At 43.2% G+C, this 20494-nt stretch overlaps 6 protein-coding genes across 6 annotated transcripts; 3 read left to right on the forward strand and 3 right to left on the reverse strand.

Annotated features, from left to right (window-relative positions):
* Window positions 1-348: 348 nt before the first annotated feature.
* On the forward strand, window positions 349-1999 carry H6S33_009548 (uncharacterized protein; the record flags this gene model as incomplete). Its single annotated transcript, XM_044840956.1, has 4 exons — window positions 349-635; window positions 757-855; window positions 917-998; window positions 1067-1999. The coding sequence occupies 4 exons, from the start codon at window positions 349-351 to the stop codon at window positions 1997-1999; spliced, it is 1401 nt and encodes a 466-aa protein (XP_044698363.1).
* Window positions 2000-2374: 375 nt separating this feature from the next.
* On the reverse strand, window positions 2375-2869 carry H6S33_009549 (uncharacterized protein; the record flags this gene model as incomplete). The annotated part of the gene is made up of 3 exons (XM_044840957.1): window positions 2375-2563; window positions 2642-2719; window positions 2801-2869. 3 exons carry the CDS (start codon window positions 2867-2869, stop codon window positions 2375-2377), a joined length of 336 nt encoding a protein of 111 aa, XP_044698364.1.
* A 1220-nt stretch (window positions 2870-4089) lies between these two features.
* Window positions 4090-6077, forward strand: H6S33_009550 (uncharacterized protein; the record flags this gene model as incomplete). The annotated part of the gene is made up of 9 exons (XM_044840958.1): window positions 4090-4288; window positions 4372-4453; window positions 4694-4718; window positions 4770-5048; window positions 5103-5272; window positions 5336-5546; window positions 5617-5679; window positions 5745-5864; window positions 5922-6077. 9 exons carry the CDS (start codon window positions 4090-4092, stop codon window positions 6075-6077), a joined length of 1305 nt encoding a protein of 434 aa, XP_044698365.1.
* Window positions 6078-8775: 2698 nt separating this feature from the next.
* On the forward strand, window positions 8776-9635 carry H6S33_009551 (uncharacterized protein; the record flags this gene model as incomplete). Its single annotated transcript, XM_044840959.1, has 5 exons — window positions 8776-8843; window positions 8917-8944; window positions 9018-9215; window positions 9296-9430; window positions 9483-9635. The coding sequence occupies 5 exons, from the start codon at window positions 8776-8778 to the stop codon at window positions 9633-9635; spliced, it is 582 nt and encodes a 193-aa protein (XP_044698366.1).
* Window positions 9636-10409: 774 nt separating this feature from the next.
* H6S33_009552 (uncharacterized protein) lies at window positions 10410-14374 on the reverse strand (the record flags this gene model as incomplete). Its single annotated transcript, XM_044840960.1, has 15 exons — window positions 10410-10501; window positions 10561-10710; window positions 10767-11416; window positions 11471-11582; window positions 11631-11962; window positions 12013-12215; window positions 12269-12547; window positions 12595-12693; window positions 12754-12870; window positions 12918-13019; window positions 13081-13435; window positions 13491-13719; window positions 13771-13849; window positions 13915-14268; window positions 14342-14374. 15 exons carry the CDS (start codon window positions 14372-14374, stop codon window positions 10410-10412), a joined length of 3186 nt encoding a protein of 1061 aa, XP_044698367.1.
* Window positions 14375-15566: 1192 nt separating this feature from the next.
* H6S33_009553 (uncharacterized protein) lies at window positions 15567-16454 on the reverse strand (the record flags this gene model as incomplete). Its single annotated transcript, XM_044840961.1, has 3 exons — window positions 15567-15728; window positions 15780-16127; window positions 16188-16454. The coding sequence occupies 3 exons, from the start codon at window positions 16452-16454 to the stop codon at window positions 15567-15569; spliced, it is 777 nt and encodes a 258-aa protein (XP_044698368.1).
* Between the last annotated feature and the right edge of the window lie 4040 nt (window positions 16455-20494).

A 20494-nucleotide genomic window follows, 5' to 3' on the forward strand; every position in this document is an offset into this window, starting at 1 on the left:
AATTACATATTTTGGGTTTCTTTAATTTCCATATCATTGTCTTACTATACCTCCTCTTTCTGTAATGAATTTTTTTATTCTGCTGTCAAATTTCCTCTGACTATGTTGTATGTACTGCATTTCCTTAAGGAGTAGCATCAATGAACGACCGGTTTGTTTTCGCCTTTGTTCCATGACCTGGGATCACTCGCCCTAGAGATTAATTATAAATCCCATTGCCGATCACGTGTTAACATTGCGGGGATGATGATTTCCAATCAAAAAAACTACATGTAGGTACCATCAGCCCCTCCATATTTAATCGCTTCTTTTTACGTTCCCAAGTATCGATACTCAACAATCTCAACGATGCCTGCCTCAATTTTCCCTTCATACCCCCCTTCAATATCATTTGAGCAATCTTCCTACTTGCTTAAGTCTTTTATAGATTGGTCGCTGTTCAATGGTCTTAGCGTCCGTCCACTTCAAGCGGAAAATCAAAACGGAGCTCTAGCAGTACATGCGCCAGTAACATTATTCCCGAGTCCCTTTCCGAGAGCATGTTTTGAGGAGGCAAAAGCAGTCCAAATATGGTTCAACGAGTTATATGCGAGAATTGCAGCGGACGAGGAGTGGTTATTGAAGATTGTGGACGAGTATGTGGTACCCTTTGCTCTTCTGATTGACTCTTACGGGGGATTTACATTGAAACTGAGTCGGAAAATTCGGCATTGGGAATGAAAAGTGACTGAGATGTTTCTTTTCTCCTGTTTGCAGATTGATCGAGGTGGACGATTTCATGGCCCGTTTATACAAAGTACATCTTGATGTCAAAAAAGAAGGCTTTATTCAGGATCTTTCCCTTGGCATATTCCGGTCAGATTACCTGATTCATGTGGACCCTTTGTCTCCAACCTCACCACCTATTATTCATCAGGTCGAATTCAACACCATCTCTGTGTCTTTTGGGGGTCTCGCGACTCGCGTTTCGGAACTCCATAGACACTTACTGCGAGTGGGTGCATATCCATCGGCGACGGCCAACTTATTAACGCAGAAGAATATACCACTGGATCCCTCGGCTAAGGAAATAGCCAATGGTCTGGCAGCAGCGCACAAGGCATATGGTCTTGGAGGATCGGGACGTAATACGGCAATATTATTCATCATTCAGGATGATGAAAGAAATATTTTTGATCAAAGGTTGATAGAATATAACCTCCTGGAAAATCACGACATTCAGTGCTATCGTATCACAATACAACAAGTCCCGGATCTCATCACTCTAGATCCTGTAACACGTGCGTTGATATATCATCCGCCACATGATGATGGAGTCCATATGGAGATATCTACGGCATATTTTCGCTCATGTTATGATCCAGAAGATTTCCACTCTGAGACTGATTGGGTATCTCGTACTACAATTGAGCGCTCAAAAGCTATTAAGTGCCCATCAGTCATCACCCAGTTAGCTGGAGCCAAAAAGGTGCAGCAAGTCCTCGCCATGGAAGGTACCGTTGAAAGGTTTCTTCCAGACACGTCGATCTCAACTCGGATTCAAAATACTTTCGCCGCCATATATCCACTCGATACTTCATCGGCTGGTCTAGCCGCTCGTGACCTGGCACTCAATAACCCGGAAAAGTATGTTCTGAAGCCGCAGCGGGAGGGGGGAGGGAACAATATCTACAGATCTAAGATACCCGACTTCCTAAAGTCAATTCCGGAGTCGCACTGGAGCAGTTATATACTCATGGAATTGATCGAACCGCCGAGTTTAGGTAATAGCATAGTCAGAAATGGAATTATTACAACTGGCGAGGTTATTTGCGAACTAGGCATCTTCGGGGCAGTACTTTGGAGAAACGGCAAAGGGATAGAAAGGGGCAAAGGGATAAAGGAGATTGTTGTGAATGAAGAGACTGGTTGGCTATTGAGGACGAAAGGAAGAGATAGTGAGGAAGGCGGGGTAGCAGCAGGATTTGGAAGTGTTGATGGCATCTTACTTGTTGATTGAAACACTGTGTTCATGAGTGATCACTCGGCTTTATCGTTAGCGAACAACTGCAGCTGTTAAGGTGTTTTTCTATGCGCACATGTATTCACCCAAACGGTTGAAATATTAGATGTTAGAAACATAAAATACGTGAAATTCATTATGTAAAGCTATCCATTAGAGAGCTTTCACGGCAGATATGCTTACTTGGCTAGAATAATCAGCCAACAACTCCCACTCTAATACCCTGTTTTTTTTAATTTTTTTTTTTCCGTTTCTGATCTACAGGCCCTTATCCCAACCCAGAAATGAAAACCAGAACCCCGAAAGACTTTTTGCATTGAAAGGTAGGATGTTTATGGATTGTTGAAAGGTAAAGGAAAAAGGAAAAGGCGCTTAGTCAAAAAGACCGAAACCCATGTCCTCGTCTGACTCCTCCTTCTCCTCCTCCTTCTCTTCAACCTTCTCCTCAGCAGCAGCAGCACCACCAGCGGCAGCGGCACCACCAGCAGCTGGCGCGGCAGCGGCACCACCACCGGATCCGACGTTCAGAAGCATGTCCTTAACATCCTTTCCCTCGAGAGCCTATTTCGTAAAGGAAAAATGGTCAGCAACCAATCTTTCCTTAACCCTTCCCCAATATCTAAACCGTTGGTTTCAGACCTTAGCGAACAATGAGGTCCAGATAGGCTCGACATCGGTGCAACCAGCAGCCTTGATAAGGGACTGCAACTTGTCGGCCTAAAAGTATATTAAAAAAGTGTTAGTTTGCGGTCGGCGGAAGGTCGCTGAGTAGTGTTTTGAAACTTTGTGATGACGTACGGTGATTTCAACACCATCATCGGCCAAGATGAGGGCGGCGTAGGAAACGGCAAGTTCGTTGTTAGACATCCCGATATCTGCTGGATTTGGAGTTAAAGCTGATTCGGGCTTTGAAATGTAGAGTCTGCCGGAATGTTTACTCACTTATTCGTTAGATGTTGATGAGAGGATGGGGCGTCTGTCGGCGTTTTCTGTCGTGAGATTATCGGAGGTGAGTATGTAGGTGTTGAGAAATTATGAGATGAATGTTCTTTCCCGTTCAGTGGCGGTGGGTTTGAGCCCTGTGTGGGCTAAAAAGCAGTCATGTAGTATTTATCACAGCCTGATATCTAATCTAATCAGATGAAACCTTACTAGCCACACGACGCCACCGTCCATCTTAAGGAGTACATACATGTACACAGTACATGTAACTCCTTGAGCTAATATTCATGTGGATAAGGGGACATGTTCTCATTATTTCATTATTTGCGTATTGAGACATAATATGTGCTAGTGCTGGCACGTAATTTTGTGTTATCAATATCATGTGTACTAGCGTCGCGAAGAATATTGGTCACGTGGAGACCAAAATGTCAGTCAGTTACTTTGCGTTGTATGTGAGATCCACGTGACTAATATTCTTCACATGGTAGGAGTATCAAGGGCCCGTTTGGATTCGCTTCAAACCATGATCTAGCCGTAGTTCGCAGGGGTCAAATGGAGTTTTGTTCCAAAATGTATTCTGGCGTTTTTCCCTCTGGATTGACAGTTGTGAGTGGCAGGATTAGAGCGTATTCACTAAGTGTCATTTTTGACAATTGACACTTCGAAATTGACGGTTGCAAAATGCAAAATTGACACTTCCCCTCTATCCATAGGGATATGGGATGCGCAAGCCGCAAAGTGGCACTTGTGGATGCCGCTTTGGAGAGTAGCAAAGCGCCAATTGTCAGAATTAACGGTTAGTAAATACGCAACTACAATACCCAAATCAGCGAACTCAACACCATGCCTGCTTAGTCCTGACATAAAACCCCAGGGCAAAGGGCTATCACAAGTGGTGATTCTGTTACATACAGAGCTGCAAGCCTTCGATGAAGCTTGTTGCCATCATCTAGCCGGGTGGCATGTGGGGTCGTCATCCGATAAGCGCGTATTTTTGAGAATGGCGGGTCACCATCTGTATGACCCCATGTCATCATCATATCCCTGCCTTGTGCAGCACATAGATTCCACTGACAGCTGCTGCTTTGGAGACCTATCGACACCTTTGACATCAAGTGTCTTATCGAATACTCAATCAAAATATGTTCACCACTCCGGAGGCAGTTGCCGAGAAGCTCATCAAGCTCCGAGACAGCTTGATAAAGCTCAAGCAGGATCGAACAACATACGTCAAGTCTAGTAGCGTGGTTCGCCTCTATGATGAATTGTGCGAGTATATCCGACAAGCACAAGAGTTTGAGAGTGAACTTTTAAATGGCCCGAGGGAAAGTGGGAGCAAGCGTGAGATAACTTCTCTGGAAATGCCATTTTGCTGCCAAGGACGTCTTGAATTTATTATACTAAATTATACGCATGCAACTTAGTTGGCGAGCTTGTGACCGACTGCTACGAGTTAATCTCACTGTTGTTCTTAACGGTCGGAAGAAACAACGAACCACCAGCAGTGTAAGTCAATAAGTGTTTAAAACGCTTAAAAATTTCATAATTCTAGACACAGAAAAGCTTGTAACACGTAGATACAGTGCAACCTTGATGATGATTTAAATAGGCTATCCTCACATCAAGGCTCCGTGGGTCTGTCAGGTTTTTCTCTCGAAAGTTGCACTGTATCATATGTTATGACTCGACTTAGTCTGATATGAAAACTACTCTAATAGAAGATCGACTGTGCTAACTGTTCTTAAGTTACGCTCCTAGCGTCATTATCAAGGTTTTTCTCTAAAAAAAAACTTTTCTTATATATTATACTAACATTAAAAAGCGACTTTTAGAGCACCTGAACGAGTCGGGCAATTTTTCTCGAAAGGATCTTGTCCCACTTCAGCGTACACTAATAAACATGCGCGAGAACATCGAACAAGGCCGACCCCTCTACAATTCCCTAATTATATCTATGCTTGAATCACAAGTTTGCGCTTCTGAAATATCCTTAAAGGAGTTGAAGAAAAGGTTGGAACCGATACCATCAGAACTGGAGAGTTTATTAGAGAGACTTGTGAGTCTGCGGAGGAGCATCAAGGCCTGCGAGTCCAAGAAGCAGGTAAGTTGTAACTTGAAAATTTTCGAGAAAGGTTTATATTGAGTTTCTCGCTAGTTTCAAGTTACAGAGGTCGAGGGATATCTATCTCAAATCAAAGAGATCGATGCGTCGAGAATAGATGGGAAGTTTGTGGCAGAGGATGGGAATATTCCGGAGACGGGACAAGATATCTTGGATACTTTGCTCAAACGTTGCTATATAGTAGCGGAAAACGCTCTGCAAAAGTGGGCAATAAATGCATCAATCATAAACTATCGCAACTTTACTGATACTTCTTAACTCTCTAGGCAAGGTGCAGTGGCACCTGGGTTGAAAACTACATATGAAGAATTATTTCAAGCAAAGAGTCAACTGGAAAAATTAGAACTGACGCAGGCTTGGTCATTGAGAGAAACAGATCTTTATGAGTTCCAAAAGCTTGTTTTAACTCTAGATCAGGAACGAGTGAATGGAAGATTTGTGGATAGTGAGGGAAACGCACCTGAAGAAGGTCAAGGTGTAAGATTTTTAAATCATTCAGAACCCTTAATTAAGCTTTAGACTAAGACTAACAAATCATTCCATACAGATATTATTATATATGGTTAGACGATGTTATGCACATATATACAGCCTGATAAATTCAAGTGAAGTAAGCAATATACTCTTAGTAAACATTCTCGGTTTCCATATCGCCGAATCTAAAACCACGTGCAGCCCGTCAGTGAAGCCCTGACGCCCGTCTTCAACCAACTCCAAACAGTACGCCGTTGTTTAAAAGAAGTGCAGAAATTCGGTATCAGCAACGCTAGAGACCTCTATCCATACAGCATGAAAGTACGTTATGTCTATTACCCGCCCATATTTTATAACATAACTGATGACTGATTGTAGCTGGCCTCTATTGATAATATGAGAGTCGATGGTAAATTCATGGTAGGGACAGATATCCCTGAGGGCCAAGGAAGGGTTAATTCCTTATTGGCAGAATGCTTCGAGATTTGCGAAGAACTACGAAATAGCGAGGACGGTGGGGTTGCAACTCCCTAAATCTATGTGGTACGTGCTGAAATCAGGTATCTGTTTTGTGTTTGATATAGAATAGGGTTTTTATTCGGCATTTTTCATGCTTTATCTGAGAAGCGTCATGGCCCGTTTAAATATCTATACAATATATTCTTATCTCATTTTTCCCAGAAATAAAACACCAGATTGTATTTTGGATAGCGTCTTGAAATGGTTAATTTTATTAGATTTAGAACTACTGAGGCTATGTATACTATGTGATCATGGATGGTATGAAAAAATGGAAGAGTATTCCATAGTGATGGTAGAGGCCTACCCCGGTCTAGGGTCGACTGCATGTACACTATGTCGTACCTATATACTGGGACAACTTCCCCAGTGCCGGGGATTCCACGAAAGCGGGGGGGGGGTCGTTTTATCATACCCTGGGAATTTGCACCGATAGGGCCGTTTCAATTCAACTTGGACACTAGAGCAGGTCAAGATCGAGGAACAATGCGAAAAAATTAGTTTCCGGGGATAGAAAGCTATAGGAACTATATTTAAGCCGTGTAAAGGTACGGGGCTGACAGAAAGTAGATGGATGTAGGTACTCCTTAGACAAAGTACCCACATGAGTAGTATGATCTCTAGTTAAAGGTACCACCCAAGAGTCAAGAGCTTATGCCCTGTGAGAGCTACATTTGTTGGACGTCTTACGCTATGTCTTAAAAGCACAGGATCTTGGTTCTTGTCTCTGCCGAATCCCTATTATACGCAATTGTTGTTTTTACTTTTGAATTGAGAGCTTCGGAAGATAGGAAACCAAATTCTTTTAACTCTGACCTTTGCTTTATGTACTAGATGTGGGTACAGTACCGTGGCTCCCTGTCAGCCGCATTTGTTGATGCACAGATGGTGTATGAACTCCCTCGTAGTGTTCCCAACTAGCCCATGCGTCTGACTCTTCTCTGTGCGAGCTGCGGCAAGCCGGGAGTTTAAGTCCTCATTAGCGGGGGCCTGTGGAACTTGCCGCAACAGAGTATGTTGTTTGGGAGCATAATTTTATGAACTTTGCCCTCAACAATGGGTTTTATCTTGAGAAAGCCTTCCGGAATCGTAGCTAGACATGGGTACATAAGTACATATACATAATCAAGTACTCGGGGCAGGCGATAAGAACCTGAAAATGCAAGCTGCAAGCAGGGGCTCAATTTGGTGTAGCTTTTCTCCAGCCGCGAATCAAAGGTCGTTACCATAAAAAGTCATTTTCGGGTTCTTCTTGCCTGCCCCGAGTACATACCGTAGATCGAGGCCCTCATGTATCTACATGATGCATACATGTGTGTACCAATACATAGAGTACAGTACTTTACCTACAGTAGAGTAGAGTACATGTAGGTACTTGTACATGTACTTCATGTACCTACATTACTCTACTAAAGGTACATCATATACATACTTCATGTATGATGTACAGAGAGTACTCTAGGTACAGTGGGTGGATTTCCGAGCGAGGTCTTCCCTCACTCTAGGAGGACAAAGCGATTCAGGGGTTGGTGTTTGGGTTTTCCGTTTGCGAACTGGAGTGGTAAGGTTTCAGCTTCAAGGCGGCGGGAAAGAGCAGTACGTATGTCCCCAGCCACGCACGCAGAAAGGACCAGACCCAGGTGAACGCGGAAATAATGAAATAATGAAGAAGGGATATATGAACTGGCGGAAAGACGGCAGGCAAAGAGACACTGAAAACATAGCAGGATAATAATTCAATAATGGGTGTGTGGAGCGCAACGATTACTTTACAGGGAGGATTGGCGATTACAGTACCACAGATCCATATCTACATGTATGTACGTAGATATGCAAATGACAGGAATACAAATGTTTTCCTCGGGGATAGGACCAGACCAACTGACTCTCTGACTGGGCTGTTGCCCCGGATGCACGCAAAGGTAAAGAGATATTACCTACAGTGCAATTATGACAAACTGTCTCTTGCGCCGGCGCACGTTCATTTTCCACGTATGGATGGATGGGAGAGAACACAGGCAGCAGCAGTAGCATCAGTAGAGTAGCAGCAGCACTGGCAGGCAGGCAGGCAGGCAGGCAGGCAAGCAAGCCCCGTTCGTTCAGCTGTGGCCAAGACTCAGCCTGTGTGTCCAGCCAGTATGTAGCCAACCAGCCAGCCCTCCGTTCCATCCCCTTCTCTCTTCACAACAACCCTCCTGGGCCAACTCCACTACCTAACACCACCACCACTGAGCCATCAACTGCCCTTCGCGCTTCCTCTCTCTTCATCCTCTGTCTTCTCTCCACCACACCCTGTGCATCCTTTACCGTTGCCTCTCTCGCTATCTCTCTCTTGCTCTCTACGTAGTCTCCTACCACGCTACTGCCTGCTCTTCTCCCTTTTTTAATACCAAACTACCACCGTTGTAATCCTCTTTTACCCTCTTCATCGACAAACACACATCTACCACTGTTCCTCCCCCCCCCTTAGCAAAATAAACAACCTTCGGTGAGTAATGATCTTTATACATGTGCCTAGACTCTTCCCTGTATATCATGCTCCTCCCTTATTCAGAATGAGCGAGTAGGACAAAGTAGATGGCAAAGAGCTTGTAAACATCCTACTACTTCTCTTGTTATCTATGATGTTACACCGTTGTTGATACTTCGTTTGCATCTATCGGTCGCTTGCTATCCTTTAGTCCTCTAATCATTCATCTTGTGCTTTACAGAAATGGCCGAAATTAGACGCAAGTTGGTTATCGTCGGTGACGGTGCCTGTGGAAAGACCTGTTTGTTGATGTAAGCCTCTCGCTATCTCTCGCGAGCTTTAAAATGTATTTTAAACCATGACCTTGCTAACCAAAATGCGCAGTGTGTTCTCCAAGGGAACTTTCCCTGAGGTATGCATGCTCAGCTACTTATAGTAACTACCCTCAACTGGGTTTTTTATAGTACTGACCCAATTTGGCGTAGGTGTATGTTCCCACTGTTTTCGAGAACTATGTCGCCGATGTAGAGGTCGATGGAAAGCATGTAGAACTCGCTCTTTGGGATACTGCCGGCCAGGAGGATTATGATCGTCTTCGCCCTCTCTCGTACCCCGACTCTCACGTTATTCTGATCTGTTTCGCGATCGACTCACCCGACTCGCTCGACAACGTTCAAGAGAAGGTACATCTTGCCACTTTCCTCGTTACAACGCTCATTACGGAGTGGCAAATTGGTTTCTAACGTCAGGATTACTTCAACAGTGGATTTCTGAGGTCCTTCACTTTTGTCAAGGTCTCCCAATCATTCTCGTTGGATGCAAAAAGGATCTCCGACACGATCAGAAGACCGTCCAGGAGCTCTCCAAGACCTCCCAGAAGCCAGTAACCGAAGCTGAGGTAGGTTCTTACTATTCTCCCACATGAACTCGCAACTAACTTGTTTAAACAGGGTGATGCTGTCAAGAAGGTCATCCACGCAGACCGTTACCTTGAGTGCTCGGCCAAGACCAACGAGGGTGTCCGCGAAGTTTTCGAGCACGCAACCCGTTGTGCCCTACTACAGAAAAAGCCAAAGCATCGCAAGACATGCAGCATCTTGTAAGTTGGTAAAGTCTTTAGAGTAGGGTCGGTTGTCTCTGGTTTGGCGACGGTGTTTTTAAATCAACAGTGGCGTGCTTTTTTCCCTTCCGTTTGCGAAATTCCCACCATGGTGCAGTAAAAGGCACATATTTAGTGTACTGTTCAAGCGTCTTTTGAAGCGGGAGATTGAAGCATCAGTTGAGTTAAAGCCGGGAAAGCAATTACGGATATTGTGGGATGAGGACAGCAAAGTAAGGGAGGAATGGAAACAATTGTTGGGACATGTACTTTTCTTTTCTCTATTTCTACTGTTTCTCATCTCTTTTGAAGTGGTGCGGTTTTTCTTGTGTTGTTGGTTCCTTATTATCCCCATTTGAGTTGTCCTGGTTTGGTATTGTCTTTTTACAATCTGTTTTTTGTTTTCTCTTCTACCCTCTGCCGATAGGACGGGGGATAATCGTCAAACACAGGTGTGCTTTTTTAAAAACTCACTCCCTGACGTACGACCCATCTAGCAACACCCTCTCTTTGTGACAATCGTGAAGTTCCCACGCACCACATGTTCCAGGCTATTCGGCTACAGCGAGGCTAAGAGCAATTCAAGGACCGATTGGTGAATAAAGGAATATCGCGTATCAACGGTAAGATCAGTCTCGGCCAGTACCCAGTGATCCAAATGTCCATTCGTAACAAGCCGGGTGCTTTCTTATCTCTGGTAACTACATCTCTACATGTAGAGATTACACATGACGCAAGCAAAGATAAAGCCGTTATACACATTTCGCCACTAGGGCTTCTAACCATCAACATCCATTATGTCTGCATTCATCGAATTTCCGGCACGTCGTTCTTTTATCCAAGCTTCTATCTGCTCCTTGAGCTCCGTATCTAAGATACTGGTCAGCGTGACAGGACACGGGCGGCCCATAGAAAGAATCCATGCTTACTAGGAATGACATCTTCGATTTTCAAGGGCTCTCTATTAAATGGATCTTTCGGATCGCTGAGCAAATGAACTTTGATGGTTTGTCGATCAATCGAAACCTTGGAAGACGGTAAGATCACGGGATCTTCCATCAAGGTAGCCATCAGTGGATCTATAACGGCGGTTAGAACCCCGGACTTAAAGCGAGCAATGTGACGAGAGGCCTACCCAAAAAGTCATCCGGAATTTCTCCAAGCTCTTCCTCACCTTCTTCTTCACGCCGTTTGGTTTCCTCAACCATCGCGGCTAATTTAGCCAACGCTGCAATATCGGGGGTCCCCTTTAAACTGTTCTTTTCTAAAACAGCCTGTAATTTTTGAAAAAGTTCAGGCTTGTATGAACGACCATCTCTTGCAACAGCTTCCACAAATTGTGTGAAGTGCCTAAGATTTAGATAGACGTCTGTGATCTCTGACAACAAGGCTTTGGGATTGAACCGGTATTTCTCGGGGCTACGAACTCTAAGAGAGTTGCATTTAGGTCCGACTAGAGCCTCAAGGTTATAATCCAACATGCCAGCCAATCGATTAACAATTTCTGGCATGATGAAAGCATTGGGAATCGCGGACGTGAAGAGCTTTAGCATCGTGACCGTTTCATTGCCTAATGACATGTACGAAGTTGCATCTCGCTCAGATTTCGCCAACGCCTTCTCTTTTTCGGCCTTTTCTTGAGGGCTCAGGGAAGCAGCCGCATCGCTTTCGAGCTCATGCTGTAATTTATTGATTTCAGCTAGTGCAGTGAGTGAGTTGTCTAGCACGTAGGTTACGTCGTTGAGAAGAAGAGCCACAAAACGGATGAAAAAATCAACGTTCAACCTTAATGAATACGTTAATTCCGTATATCCCTTAGACAAGAGACAAAAAACATACTTGCTCTCCTGATCCAGTTTTTCTCTATATGCAGGGTTTGGCCATATTGATTTGATAATCTCAGAAATGTGATAACGGACTGTAAACTTCTCGTAATACTGCCTCTCGATTTCTGCGATTATTTAGTATGAAGCCTTGGATAAAGAAAAGACTAGCCTACCAATATAAAAGTTCATGAGAGCATTCAGAAGGTGTTGTAAAACGAACTTGTGACCATTTATGACATCGCCCAACATACCAGCTGTTTTACCACGGTAAGGGGAAATTCCATAATAGAGTATCTCGACCAGTTTCGATTTAAGGTTAGGCTTTTTTATATAGGTTGATGTACGTAGAAAAGTTGTGCAGAAGATGACGAGTTCATCTACTTGGGTCGTCACTATACACTCTGGCAGATATCTCCCTACGAATCCAAAACAAAGTCCGATATCTTCAATGAAATACTCCGGCAGAGCACTAAACTCAGGAGGTGCTTCCGCAGGCAGAGGTAGACTATTGCTTGTTAGCTTGTATTGTACAGTCGGGATACCAAAGTCAATCACCTCATCATTTTTTGTGGGTATCTATGTCCAGGAGAAACCAGTCTTAGGAGCCAGGTCGTAAGGTATCGCATGAACAAAAGCGATCTTGTTTGTGACAAGCCGTCAAAAAGGAATACTTCGAGTGCAAATTTATACGCAATTCCTTCGTCTATACGCTGTCTCAATTTTTCTATGTTTCTATCCCAAATACCTATCTGTGGTGTCTATAATTTCGATTAGTAATAAGTTCATATTTGGGTGAGCCAAACCCCCTTACGTTAACCCAGCGTGATCTCTCGCCTTGGATTCTTTCCAAGTGTTTCTCCATATCTCCAATGTCTTTTGCCAATTGATCGTGATTAACCTCGGTGGCACCAAGTCCGTAGTGGTGGGCTGCAACATTTAGGAAGAAGACTTCAGATATGAAATTATTTGATCCTTCAATCTTTTTGGAATAGAATTCAGATGCGGTATCTTCATCTGCATTGATTTTTGTCTCATCGCCGATGTCCAGTCTTGGATTACGCTTGAAATAGTCGATGTCGATTTTGTCAAGCTGTAACGGGTTAGACATTATAATGCGAATTATATTGTAAAACAGACCTTCGAAAAAGATGCGTCCATAAAAGGCTCGCATAACTTGTTCAACACTGCTGTTATATTGAGCATAAAACCATCGGAGGCTACTGTAGCTTGATCCACCTTCACCAGAAAGATTAGGATATAGATATACTACATGTAGGTCCCCTGGAATATCTTTACCTGGATAGCGCCACGTTTCTTATTCAAATTGATTGCTAACGCAAAGAAGTCGAGCACCTTGACCCTCGCTTCAGGCGATGCCCGAATTATCAACATGGTAATCTGATGTAGTTGATCCTTAAAAGTGTCAGCTAGTGACCGGAATCTTGTATATTGGAATTTACCTGTATTGTTTGGAGCGATAACCGAAGAGCTCTGGTTGCATCATTTAAAGCAGTTTGGCTCTTGGTCTTTGCGCCAGTAAAATATGTGCGACATACTTGTGACTATTTTAATGATCAATTAAGCCGTGCGCTATATGCTATATAGCTTAGAGGTAGTAAATACCTGAAGGGGCGAAAGTTGAAAAAAAGGGCCTAAGATGGTTTCCTTTTCTACAAGATGTGCCGGAGTCTGTTCAGGAGAGGGGAGAAATGAAGGCAGTTTAATCATAAGTTCCACAAGTGGCTTGAACTGAGCAAGTCGTCCTAAAGCCGATATGAATGGTTTATAGTTATCGCTCATGTTCATCTTACTTAGTCGACTGCTGAGATTTTGTATTGCTTGCTGGAAATACTCCACAAGATCCGGGTTGTCTTCGGATCGAGACACTAGATCATTCAAAAATTCTTGAGGCAAACCGAGATCATCTTCTGCATCGCTCAATAAACGATTTTCTAGTTTGGCTAATGCACGATCGTTCCTGAAATGATATTAGAATGGCCGGGGTATCGCTGCTTTATATGGATACAACTTACTCAAAAATGTCTGGCATAGTGATACAGTATTCCCCATAGTTGATACAAAGTCTCTTAGCGGTATTTAGAATATTGATTTTTCTCTCGTCTAGTCTAGACGGAGGTGTAGTCCTCTGTATAACAGAGGCTCGTCTCCAGCAACCAACCAAGTAGTCCATAGGGGTAACACCAGAGTCTTTGCATACTGAAAGTATCAATTGGTCCAATGTACCCACGGAAATATGCGCCGCTAGAAAAGTCATTACGGATTCATGAGCCTATGTGATGGGGTCAGACGTACGCTTTCCTTCAACTGCTTGCTCCTCCAAATCTTTCCGTAAGTCATCCAAGATGTAATATCCTGTAACCCGTGGCCCAGGCTAAATTCGATTTAGCAATACTCGGAGGTAATCTAGCCCTCATAAAGATTACTAAGAGCACCAACCTCTAGAGCCACCTTATATATATGCTTTAAAGTCTTGTCCTCCCATAACTCTATAGGACCGAGACTACCCACAGAAGTCGACGATGGCACTAGGGCTTCTGACGGCGGTATAGACTGTGTTGGTTTTATGGGAGAACGAATATCTGGGGGCGGTGATGTAGCTGTCCTTTTTGGCGTTGCACTTGACGACTGGTTCAACCCCAGCTTGGTGAACGGGTTTGGCGCAGTATCACTTTGAGGCCCGGATATCGAGGGTTGAAGGTCCTTTGTAGGGGAGAAACTGCTTTCACCATCCTCAGCTTGAGATTTTGGCTGCGATGGAGCCTGAAGTCTTGCTAGTCGCTTGTTACGAATCTATAATGTGTTAAATCGTTCTTTGAGACATGCTGAAGAACATAAAGCTTTCTGTAGGAGCAACTTTACTCACTTTGTCGGCCTCAGATTCGGAATTTGAAGACATGACTATCCGCTAGATCCCGAAAGGTAACTAAAGAGAAAGGATCGTTGATCGAGCAGATAACGTTGATGTTATGGGGTGAAGCAAAGGATGTAGTTATGTTGCTACGTGACGAGCAACATGGGGTTATGGATGTGTGCGGCTGCTTTGACGTCGGTGGTGAAGCGTCCGCTGAGCAACCATGCGCAATATGCAATGCAACCACTTATCTTCCACAAGCTTCTCTGTGCATGTGAAAATCCATGAAGATAGCAATATGATGTATCGTTTGAGATTGCAAAAAGGTATATGGAAAGTTTCCTTATAATGCAAGATTTACGAGTACATGTTACTACATGATACTGGTGTTTATAGGTATCGAGTTTCTTTGCTTTTGGGTAGCATAAATTATAAAAGAACGTTGGGACTTTTGTATTTAAACTCTATAGTCATTCCTGTGGTCATAGCGAAGTTTGTTTGATGGCGGATATATGTACAGCCGCATTCGAAAAGTATTGGCACCCTACTATATTGAGTCGTTCATGAATTGTAGCCCACCAACAACCATGGCACTTGCGCATACTCATCTTATTGACGGGTATGACCGCAATAGAGACATTGCAGCTCTCTCTGACAACGGTCTCGAATATGGGAATTGCAAAGCAGAAAGGACTACCTCGTTAGTTTGGCCCGAAGGTGCCAAAACATTTCGAATGCGGCTGTACAGCAAAAACACATAGGCCCTGTTCCCTAGATGGTTGACGCCCATTGGTAGGTCAAAAGTCTCGCCACGAACCCATAAACAACTGTATAATGTTTATTGGAATTGGATAGTGTGATATAGGCCGGCACCGGGTACCTCTAGATTTCCCTTCGATACCTTAAAAAGACACATAGTTGATTTGAACTCTCGAGTTGGTTAAGTGGTTTTTCTAGCTCAATAATTAAACTAAGTGATTTTATCTTTGAACATTTTTTTTTTAAAAAAAAAAAGAAAGGCGAGACCAAATCCCAAACTGCAGCGAGCAATAGAGCACAAAAGGATACTCCGACTAATTATCCTCCATTGGAAAAAGAAATATTCTCCGTGGGAAAAGTCATGCAAGAAGGTTTTGGATAAATTTAAATACAAAGAAAAGAACATTTTTCTAACAGGATTCCAGCCCTCAATTATATCCACTTGACGGGAGAAATCGCACAGCTACATATCAAACATTTAGGCAGATGCGGAGGCTGAAGGAGTGACGAACACGGTAGTGTAGACACTCATTGTGGTGGTGCTGGTACTATCGTATGAAACGGTGCTCATGGTGTTGTTGGAGTAGGGAGGGACGATAGGCGAATGGACAATACTCGGGGCAGCAGCAGCAGAGACAGTCTATAGAATAAATTAAACAAAGGTAGAAGAGTTACGGACTGGAATGCTCACAATTGTGCTGTACAAAGTGACATACTGCGGGACATAAACAGTCTCCGCCGAGCAGGCAGCGGCAGGGGTGACGGCAGCGGCAGCTACGGAGGCGTCTTCGACAGTGACGGTTGATGCGGTGTTAGGAACTGTGACAACCAAAGTAGTAGTACTTGTAGACTTAGACTTGGCTGAGGAAGCAGCTTGAGCAGCAGCAACTGAAAGTGCAGATGCCTCCGAGCTGGCAGCAGCAGAAACTACAGGTTCAACTGAGCTGGCAGAAGCAACCGCAACAGGAGTAGTTTCAATAATAGGAGCAACGGTGACGGTGCTCTTTACGTGCGCAATAGTCTGAGTAGTTTCTTCCGCCTATGATTTATTAGAACTACATGTAGTCAATGATCAATGTTTTGTAGATTGATGTCTTACCTTTGTAATGGTAGTAGTCTTGATGCGACCATCACCCAAGGTGTAAGTAACAGTTACAAGCTTGGTATTTGTCTGAGTAACAGTGACAGTGTACAGCGAAGTAGAAGCTGCAGCGGTGCCAGTTCCATAGGCAATTGAGGTCTCAGTCCCATTGTAGTTTTGCCTGGCTGCAAGATGGCCACGGCGGTGCAGGTGGTTGTGCCCATGAGCACTGCAAGCAGAAATCAGGGCGGTGAGACAAATGATGAGGTTATTGAAAGAAACCATTTTTTATTTCTATGATTGTTTGATGTCCGTAGGGGCCAGAAATGACAATCTTTATTCTTTGAGAAGCACTGAAAACGATGCAATCAATGCGCAGACTTTCTGGATGTTAAACCGGAAAACGAAAGATTGATATTGGTGGCTTGCGGAGACTTGGATTTGAAAGAGTGACAAAGGCCCGAAAGAATTGAAGCCGAAAGAAAAAACGGTAATGAACGTGGGCAAAAACTTTGCGTTTTCAGAGGTTTGTGGGTAAAAAAAGAAGAGAGAGGAGGTTTTGGGAAGGGGGGGGGGGGGGGGCGAGAATAAAAAGGAAAAGGAGGGCGAAAATGTGCTGATAGGAAGTTCGGGCAGGAGCATCACGCAGAAATCAGTCGCAAATTAGCTCTTCACCCTGGGGGGCTCAGAAGTAGGGGTTTGCCGCCAGCGACTGGGATATTGAAGTTGCCCCAACATTAGGGAGGGTACATTGCTTGTACAATTATCTAGGCAAATCTTGCTATATCCCAATTTAGTATGAATTAGCTACTTGCCCAACTTAGGCTATTCGGTATCTGGGAAGTGGGGGACTGATATGTGAAAGTGTTAGGGATCTAAGATGAAGGGAAGTAAATTTTCGCGATAAACATGAAACCCCTAAAGGTTCCAGGGGATAACTTCGTCCACTTTAGTACAACCTGCATTGGTAACCTAATCAAACGAGCAAATCAGAATTCATAGTAGATGAATGCACTGATGTCAGTTGGTTCCCCGGACGTAGATTTGGCTAGCCTTCGTAGAGTATCCCCAATATCGTCATTTGTCAATGTCCCCCCCCAAACCACAGTAGTACCTACATGTAGTCGTTCTTGACTCTTGAGGAGGTTGTTATTAACAGCAAATCGGCTTCTTAGCGCTTGCAACCTTTGTGCATCTTAAAGTCTCGCCTTGGCAAATTTCCCCTATCCGAAATTACTAATCTAATAATCAAAATCACTGATCCTCGAAGCAGCCCCCGACCTAGGAAATAATTCTAATCTGGCTTTGGGTTCTTAAGAGTCCACGCTCCTCAACTTCATTCCAGTAAAATGATCAATGTGCGGCACAGCAGATCTCACCAGTAGCTACATGTACAGTCGCAACTCGATAATATGCCGGAATTCAATACCCCGGATCCATTGCTGTCCCGTACGAAATCCTCTGGGATTTTAATTTTCTTACTGCAAAATCAATTTGCTATCCCGGATTTCTCGTAAATATTTGTTATCACGTATGAAATTCCGATTCTTGGCATCCGGCATAGCGAGGTGCGATTGTAAGTATGAGTACATGTAGGTACTGTAGATGTATGTACCTAATGCGAGATACTAGCTCCCCTCTACCTATCAGAACGGGTAAGGGCCTAGTGTAACTGCTGATTCCATGCAGCTAGGGTCAGGGCTATTATATATGTATACGCGAGTCGCACAAATCCATGTCCACATGTACTGTAATCTACATATATGTACCCAGGGAAACTTCACTGGGATATACATACAGTATCAGAAATGGGGGTAAAACTGATACCGCATCAGTACGGCATTGTGAGAATATGCCGCTTTATCTCTGTATTTTGACGAAGTAAACGGCAGTAGTACGGCATTACCAAAGACTGCGGGAGTCATTTTATCCATATTTCTGTCACTGTATGTACGGATCGATACCTACATGTAGCTTGGATAAAGAACGAATACTCACTATCGTTGAAAGAAGTCATTACATGTATGTTAAATATATTGGTGAGCTAGATCGTTGAGATCTGAGCCGGGTAACGAGACATCTTTGTTTTATGCTTACTGCACTTAAGTTAACGTTAAGATTTATGTACAATACCAAAAATGGGGCAGGGATTAGTATGGTAGTGCTACGGTAGTCTTGCTACAATGCGGTATTTTCGGGACTGCTGCATCATTTCGGCATTTCAAGGAGTATATTTTTCATAGAATGCCGTAGCAATACCATAGCAATACCGTAGCACTACCACAGCAATATAGACACATTTTAGCGTTGTGACCAGCACCAGGTCCAGCGCGCCAGCACCATGTCCAGTGTGCCAGCACCATGTCCAGTGTGCCAGCACCAGGTCTAGCGTGCCAGTACGCCAGGTCCATGACCAGGACCACACCTACATGTAGGCTCGTCGACACTATGTTACAAGACTAGACCACACCTATACGACTTCATCATCATCATCATCACCAACATGAGCGTATCATAATCGAATAGTAGACGCAACTTCTAATTAAAATGATGTGTATATGTATGCCTAAGAGCCCAAAATTTATTTTTCAAAAGTATATCCCAATTGTTTAAACCCCATCCTAGGATGATAAGAATTGATGGATCGATGGATGAAACAATATCTGGTGATCTTTGATTCTGAAATGCTTCATCACCAAATATGATATTCCAGGGTTAGGGGAATGGTATTGTCCTAAATACCACAAGAATGCCGTATTTTAGGAAATGCGGAAGTACTAGGGCAGTATAAATATACCACCCACACTGCGGAATCCAGGGAATATATAGATTATATAATACAGTATTGATACGGCATTGATAGAGCATTTGCTGCAAGGCGGCTTTACTCGCTCGACAACCGGAGTGCTACCCGATTTTATGGGATGGCGTAGTACTACCGTACTAACCCCCACCCGTTTTTTGGTACTGTACTTACATGCATATATGTAGTAACATACTGTAGCGACCAGTCAGGTGTCATTTAGATATATTAATTCCTGTTTTTCTCGCTATAAACAATATTTCACATTATCGATACCTCATTCATCCTCAGCCACTTAAACAGATCAGTGTACGAACATGTGTCTTGAAATATGTCTATATATAGCTATATATATCTCGAATGTTGTAGAGTACTAACTAAATTTGTAGACCGCAAAATCTTAGGAATAACGAATCGAACTGGACTGGGAATACTGGGCTTCAGATTGGTCAAATGCGTGTTGAGCCTCAATCCGACAGACCCAAAGCGTAACTTTTGGTTGCATAAACAGCATCAACAACGGGTTGCTTATTAACAAAATTTATATATCTCAACGAGACGAAAATTTCCGGTCACATATGGCATATATATGCATACAGCGCCTCGTCTGTTTTATATGTAATCAAATCAATTAGGTGGTGCAAACAATGCACATATAACGTATGTACATATAACATGTACCTAATATTATATCATGTATATAAGTACGCACATTACCTATATATAACTAGGCCTAGCTATATAGTCTTTAATTGATCGTACTAAAACGGAGCACAATCCCATAAAGGGGGGGCGATATATAAAGTATCAGAGATGGGGGTAAATTATAAAACTGATACCGCATCAGTACGGCATTGTGAGAATATATATTCCGCTTTATCTTCCTATTTTGACGAAGTATATGCGTACGGTAGTGTCAATTACCACAGTGGTATGGCATTGCCAAAGAGTGCGGTAGTCATTTTAATTATCCATGTTTCTGTCACTGTATATATATGTATATATATGTATGTGCTAACGTCGTATGTATATATACATGTACTTACATGTACAGCCACTCAGCAAAAGTGTTCGTGATTTAGTTTTAATGTCAGTGCGTAGTGTGGCGCACCCGTGACGTTGATGTTATTAATGGAGAGATTCAAAACAACGAAAAATATATAATATAGTTTGTGACTATATATAAGAGAAGATAGGTCATTGATCTTATTTTTCATTGATTCCGGGCTCCATTGCTCACTGGGAACGTTTTCCCTTGGGGCTCTTAATGGTCCGCCACGGTTACATATAGAGAAATGTCTCACTCCGAAATCGGAATCACGAACACTTTTGCAGAGTGGCTGTACATATGCATTAATCATATGCGTATGGCACAAACATAATTATATTAATATCTACCCCCTTAATGATCAATTATACAAGGTATGAGACAGACAGAATTCATGATCAGACTGAGCTACTACATGTACTATATACGTATATAGATGAGACTGAATGTTTATAATTCTTCCTTCGCAGGGTG

This window comes from Morchella sextelata (assembly GCF_020137385.1).
Source record: "Morchella sextelata strain SCLS chromosome Unknown scls_3, whole genome shotgun sequence".
NCBI classification, from domain to species: Eukaryota; Fungi; Ascomycota; class Pezizomycetes; order Pezizales; family Morchellaceae; genus Morchella; species Morchella sextelata.